The 6931-nt window shown below is 39.3% G+C and overlaps 1 protein-coding gene across 1 annotated transcript; it reads left to right on the plus strand.

Moving 5' to 3' along the window:
* Positions 1 to 1059: 1059 nt before the first annotated feature.
* On the plus strand, positions 1060 to 5029 carry LOC121257888 (protein NODULATION SIGNALING PATHWAY 2-like). The gene is made up of 2 exons (XM_041159149.1): positions 1060 to 1139; positions 3511 to 5029. The coding sequence occupies exons 1-2, from the start codon at positions 1060 to 1062 to the stop codon at positions 5027 to 5029; spliced, it is 1599 nt and encodes a 532-aa protein (XP_041015083.1).
* The last annotated feature ends 1902 nt before the right edge of the window (positions 5030 to 6931 follow it).

Consider the following 6931-nt stretch of genomic DNA (forward strand, 5'->3'; position numbering starts at 1 on the left):
TGGGAAAGATGTGGATTTGGCAGGGAGGACATTTAAATAAGACCTAATTAGTTAATTAATTCAAGTTTTCTATATATTGTATAAAAAATGCGAAGAATTGTGAGTGAAGATTAATAAATAATTTTACTTCTTTAATAAGTCATATATAGACTTTAATGTTAGAAAACTTTTTTGAGAGAAGTCCAAAACTTTGAGGAAATAGTTAGCTAGGGAAGAGGAAATTAGTCAGGAATTAAAATACGTCAATACGTATGAACCTATCATGTGTTGTTTATCTTGATACCCAAAGAACGTTTAAACATGTGAATGGGGTTTTTATATTTCTAATTCATTATTTATCTTTTAGACTGTTCGATTAAAAAACATCAATAATTAGATGATATTATATGGTACCATCTCTTCGAAGGAAATAAGAGATGAATAGAAGATATTAATTCTTTTTAAGAGTAAATTAGCGGGTAACTTTTAAGAAAATTATTACCACTTTTGTGCTTAAAACACAAAATTGATGGACCTTTCTTTTTGGGGATGATAAAATTATGAGAAGTGATAGGTTCACAAAGTTTGATTTCACAAAAGTAATCTTTACAAACTAATGCGGCCAATACAAATGGTAGGCAAAGGGAGCCCTTAGGGGTAGGTGACGGGACCCGCCGCCGGTCCATTTGTCCCCTAGTTCGTCCTCGCCCGTCCCATGCAGATTGCAGGGCATCCGCCCACATGGTGAAACCATGCGGGTGTAGGGCTCGAGTTGGGTCCAAGCCTGCCCGGGGTTTACCTCGTCCAGCTAACCCTACCTCTACATGTGTACATATGATATTTTCTCTCTCACTCTCTCCTCTCATTCGACTCTTAGTTGTCTCCCTTTCCCCTTCAAGCCCTCCTCTTCTTCTTCGCTCCTCTCATGCCAATGCTAGTGGCCACAGCCCACGACCTTCTCTCTCATTTCTCTTTTCCCACTTCCCTTTCTCTTCTCCTCCTCCTCTAAGCCAATAGAGTTAAGAGACTTAGAGAACTTCTCTTCGTGAATTGCAACTTCATTATCATGGGTAACAACTGATGGCTGTGACCGTGGGTGGCCCTAGAAGTCGTGACGCTGTGATGGGTCTTCAAGTCTTAGACCCATGGCAGCAACCATGGTCCATATAGATCTACTGTCAAATCTCTGAAAATCTGTGCACAGATCTGTATGACCCATGACAACGGCTGTTGCTAGTGGGTTTGTTGTTTGATTTTTTCAATTAGGTTTTTTGTTTTATTTTTTATTTTTCTAATCTATAAGACTAATTTTGTTTGGTTGTAAGTTTAGTTTTTGGGTTTTGTTTGGATTTGTAAGATCTGTAATGTTTTCATTGTTTTGTGCGGTTTTTGTGCGGATAAAGGGCACCCCTCGTCAGGGGGGTGAAGGTAGTTCCCTTGGGAGCCTTAATAAATACTTCAAACAAGTTAATTTAAAGTAGGAAATAAAAAACAGACAAAGACAAAATGGCTACAAAAATTTGATCCCATGTTTCTTGACGTGAAACTAAGAAGGTGCCATCACTCCATGATTTTTAGCATAATCTAGTGACAGATTGCGATGTACTGATTTGTAATAAGATTTTAGTTGAGATAAATGCAAGTTGTAGAACACCAAACTCATGTTAGAAGGAAAAGCATCAAGTACTTCTTGAGAACGTAGGAGTATGCAAAAGGCAGTAGGGTTACAGAGGAGTTTAGTAATACCTAGGAAGCAGACGCACGAGGCTCCTAAGAGCACATAGGTGGTGTTGGCCTAGTGGCTATTTGATAACTAAATTATGCCTACAATTTTTTGCAAAGACAGTCTCTAACACAAGTACTCCAATCACCATCACCAAATAGTGTACACATAAATGGTGAATAAGGCTCGAATAAGTTTGAGCTCTTAAACTCCAACCAACTCACCAATGCAAAGGAGAGCCATTTCTCTCTCTCTCTCTCTCTCTCTCTCTCTAAGCAAAGATCCTAGAACCCAAACACTCTAGTGCTTTTTTTTACTAAAGAGGAAGGGGAAGCTTTGGCTTCCTCCTGTTTCTCCTCTTTCCCTAACAACCTACTTTATACATAAAGCTATTTACATTTTCTAGTTGTTTTTGTTGCCATTTTTCTTCCAAGGCCAAAAAAGACTGTTCTGTAGCTTTTCAACAACCTTCGAGAGACACGGGTCGTATGAGAAGGTTCCCTGGCCGTCGATCTTCGATTAGAAGCGTCGGTATTACGAAAATATCCACACATGCCGCTCATGCGCTGCCTATAGCTATGCGTGGGGCTCACATGCTTCCTTTTCCCAGGAGCCTATCTTGCCATACATGCCGAACCAAAAAATTTGCTACCATTAGATCCTTCATATCTGACCATTGTGGTTACATGAAAACCAATGCGTGGGTCCCATGCTCTGGCTCAGATTCCAGTGTCTCCCAGAGTTAGTTCAAACTACAATCCGTCCATCTCCGCATCTATTTGAACCGTTGGTGCTCGATGATCACCACCCCTAGCCCTTTTTAGTCCCTTGACCGTCTCTTTCTACCACAACCCTTGAGCTCCACATTTTTTACTTTTGCATCCGGTGTGAGAATCATATGTATTCTTTTAGGAGAGTGTGAAATCTTGCATTAACGTATAACGAGATGGAATTAGAATTTTTATCTAGCCTTTATTATAAGAGTTGTCACACTTTGCCATAGGATCATGAAGACTGGGAAATGGATCTCCCCAACAGCTATTTCAAGACAAAATATAGTTACTTCAATCGCCATGGTGGCCTCCAATCATGTGATTACAATCCTTTTATCAGATTGTACAAAAATTGCTACTTTGTGCCGCTCTCCCTTAGCCGGAAAAGATAGGAAACATTTATTTATTTCAAGTGTTTGTTTCTTTTTATTTTTTATTTTTAATGGTATTGCACTAGTTATGAAATGGTGTTTATCGGGGGGGCCTACCCTTTATTCATATATTCGTGTATGACTTAATTATAATATATGGAGCTTGATTAGAAAATAAAATCCACAATGCATGAACTGTACATAGGGACAACTTTAAGACTCTTAAATTATGGTATGTTCAGCTTTGAATGTGCATGTTAGGGATGCAAGTATAGCAACTGGGTACACTATATTTCATGGGTTAAAAATAAACCCAGTGGAGGAAGATGCACCAGCTAGAAACAAATTAAAAATAGAAGGGGAAAACTCGGAAGGGAATTAGTAATAGATTTCATTTTTATAAATATCTTAAACTATAAGGGCTAAAATTTAAAACCCAATTATGTATAGTGCGAAACGGCCTGATCAGACTCTCTCTCTAGATTATTTTTCAAAAACCAAGATAAAATAATATAACCTTAGAAATTAACCAAGTTGCAACATTCGCTAGCTGTCTCTTCCCCCATCTCTTTCCTCTCTCCAAACCCTATTAAATCTGCGACTTCGGCACGTCCCAGAACAACAGACACAGTACTAGTAGTACTCCTTCTCTCCAATGAGCTAGCTCATCCATAGCCATAGCCATAGCCATGGCCATGGGCGACACCCTTGAGCTCGACTATTCAGTTCATAGCAACAACACAACCACCACTGCTGAATATGATCACGACTACGGTTGTAATTGGCAGTACAGCAGGCCTCCCGTTGATGATTGGGAGGCTGTTGCAGGCTGCGACGACTTCAGGGACCTCATCGAATCCATGATGGACGATGGTGAGTTGAATTTCAACCTACAGCATCCATGCGAACAGGTTGTCGAAGAAGGTAATTCCTCCAACTCCGATATGACGGCCGATACGATGGTCGTGGATGAGGAAACCAAAGGCGACGATAGCAAAGGTCTGAAGCTGGTCCACCTCCTGATGGCGGCGGCGGAGGCTCTGACAGGTGCTAACAAAAGCCGGGATCTAGCCCGGGTGATATTGGTTCGGCTCAAGGAAATGGTCTCTCCCACAGACGGAACTAACATGGAAAGGTTAGCGGCGTATTTCACAGAGGCCCTGTACGGCCTGCTAGAAGGCGTCGGAGGTGTCCACCCCAAGCATCTGATCAGCAATGGCCCCCACCGCGATGAGCAGCACCATCATACGGACCTGCTCGCCGCGTTCCAGCTGCTGCAGGATATGTCACCCTACGTCAAGTTCGGCCATTTCACGGCCAACCAAGCCATTCTTGAGGCTGTGGCCCAAGACCGGCGGGTACACATCGTCGACTTCGACATCATGGAGGGCATCCAATGGGCGTCCTTGATGCAAGCATTGGCCTCCAAAAAGGATGGCCCCCCAGCCCCTCACCTCAGGATCACTGCGATTTCGAGGGGTGGGTCCGGAAGCAGCCGGAGATCGATCGGGACCATCCAGGAAACCGGTCGCCGATTGACAGCCTTTGCTGCCTCGATCGGCCAACCCTTCTCTTTTTACCAGTGTAGGTTGGACAAGGACGAGACGTTTCGGCCCTCGGCTCTGAAGTTAGTAAGAGGGGAGGCACTCGTGGTGAATTGCATTCTACACCTACCCCACTTCAACCACCGGGCACCGCAGTCGGTGGCTTCATTTTTATCAGGAGCCAAGACCCTCAACCCGAGGATAGTGACGCTGGTGGAAGAGGAGACCGGACCCATCGGAGGAGGGTTCATGGACACCCTGCACCATTACTCAGCCGTTTTCGACTCGCTAGAGGCAGACTTCCCCATGCACAGTCGGGCCCGAGCTTTAGTGGAGCGAGTGTTCTTGGGGCCCCGAATATCGGCGTCATTAGCTCGGGTCTACCTAGCCGATGTTCGGGATGGCGACGACGAGAGTCTGAATGGCCCCTGGGGGGAGCGGTTGGCTGCCGGAGGGTTCAGGCCAGTACCCATAAGTTTTGCCAATCACTGTCAAGCAAAGCTTTTGTTGGGACTGTTCAACGACGGGTATCGGGTGGAGGAATTGGCGAATAACAAAATCGCATTGGGGTGGAAATCTCGGCGTTTGCTGTCAGCCTCAGTTTGGTCGACAACTCCGGCCTCTGATCATGACTTGTAAATTAATTTAGAGCTTTATTTTCCATTAAATTTCTTGTTTTTCAATTAATTTGTTCCATCTGATCTTAGAGTTTCTGTATTTGTATTTTTAATTTTCTAACACCCAGATGTGGGTTTGAACCATCTCCGCAAAGTTTGGACAAACAACATCATCATATGCTAAGGGCCTTAAAAGTGATAATCAGTTATCGATCAATCATGACCAGGCATAGTTCAGTGTGTATTTTTTCCTCTAATCGTAGTGTGTTTGGTTCAACATCACGATGCTATCTATGTCTTCGAAGCGCACACAATCATGCAATACGTACCGATGCCCTTGTTCCACTAAAACTTCTCAGTCATTTAAATATAACGCAATTGATGATCTTAAACTATTTCACTATTATTTATAAATATATAATTTATTATTTTTTTTATGATGATTTAAAAATTATTTCACTACTATTCATAGATAAAATGAGATACTCTTAATATTCAAACGAAATCTAAAAGGTAAAACTACTTTTATTGTAAGGTACTAGCTAAATCGATCTAACATATCATATATATATATAATAAATTTATGTTAGTTTGTAAATTTATTTTTATTATATTTCTTTGTAACCGTAACACTTCTATTTATTTATTAGATGTCGGGGATTGATCTACAAGCCTTCCTCCCATATTAAAAACAAAGAAGTTAAATTAAAAGACTTCCAGTATAAGTTATGATAAAAGAAAGAAAATCTAAGATTGTAATTTTCAATTTGGCTTCCATATGTTTTGCTCCTTAATTGGAATGCTGCTCATGATATTCCGCCACCACAAAACTAGGGCGAGTACTTGACATTTTTCTTGTTGGAAATTAAGTTTGTTGTCAGGCTTTATTACTGGCTCTTTGTTGGCCGTCAACCTTTCAAAGAATTGGCGCGGATGAATCGACCATGGGCTCGCAGGCGATCGAGTTAAAAAAAGAAAAAAGAAACAGACAAACGAGTAACGAGCCATGAATTAAGTAAGATGCAGAATATATAAGTCGTTCAACTTCCCTGAACTTGATTCAATTCATAGATACACAAACGGCCTATTAAACTTCAAATAGAATTGTAATTTTATTTGTAGAATCGTGACTACTTTGGACACTTAAGACGTTAGAGTAGTGAGGTGTTATAAGATGATATGTGAATAATATATAGTAAAAAAATAAAGTAATGATAAAATATTAAATAATAATGAATAGTAGTATGTAAAAAATAGTGAAAAGTAAGTGAAAATTAATGATAAAATATTAAATAGTAATCGAGTGATCACAGATGATCTGTGAATAATAGTAAAAAAATAATGATAAAATATTGAATAATAGTGAATAGTAGTAAAAAGTAATGAAAAGTAATGATAAAATATTAAATAGTAGTGAAATGATCTCACTACCCAAATACAACCTTAGTGCTTGTTTGGCTAACGATATGTTTAAGGAAAATGATAGTATGACTATTAAATATATCCACCAAATATGCCCCTCATATATTTTTATTTTTTCTTAATGGTTAAGGAAATAATTGTTAGTAAATTTATATATATTTTTTATTTTTTTTCTTAATGGTTAAGGACGTTTAAAAAATACTTAAAAAAAGAAAAGAACAATAAAAAAAATTCATTTATATCAGTGTGCACATTTGGTAAGGATCCTAGCATTGTCCATTTTTAAAACTTATCATAATTTCATTTTCAATTTTTTTTATTTTTCTTCTAATGATTATCTAATAATTATCCAAATACAAAACTCAATATAACTTTCTCAAATTTCTAAGCAAAACACAAAGAATATATCTCAAAACTCAATAAAATATTTGAATTAAAACTATTTCACTTATATTTACAAACGATTTCAATTAATCTTTTATTTTTAAAGCAAGCAAAAATG

This window comes from Juglans microcarpa x Juglans regia, chromosome 3S (assembly GCF_004785595.1).
Source record: "Juglans microcarpa x Juglans regia isolate MS1-56 chromosome 3S, Jm3101_v1.0, whole genome shotgun sequence".
Lineage (NCBI taxonomy): Eukaryota > Viridiplantae > Streptophyta > Magnoliopsida > Fagales > Juglandaceae > Juglans > Juglans microcarpa x Juglans regia.

Coding starts and splice junctions, on each gene's coding strand:
- LOC121257888 (XM_041159149.1), top strand. CDS start 1,060: ATGGCTGTGACCGTGGGTGGCCCTAGAAGTCGTGACGCTGTGATGGGT. Junction 1,140..3,510: donor GACCCATGGCAGCAACCATG/GTCCATATAGAT, acceptor CCAATGAGCTAG/CTCATCCATAGCCATAGCCA.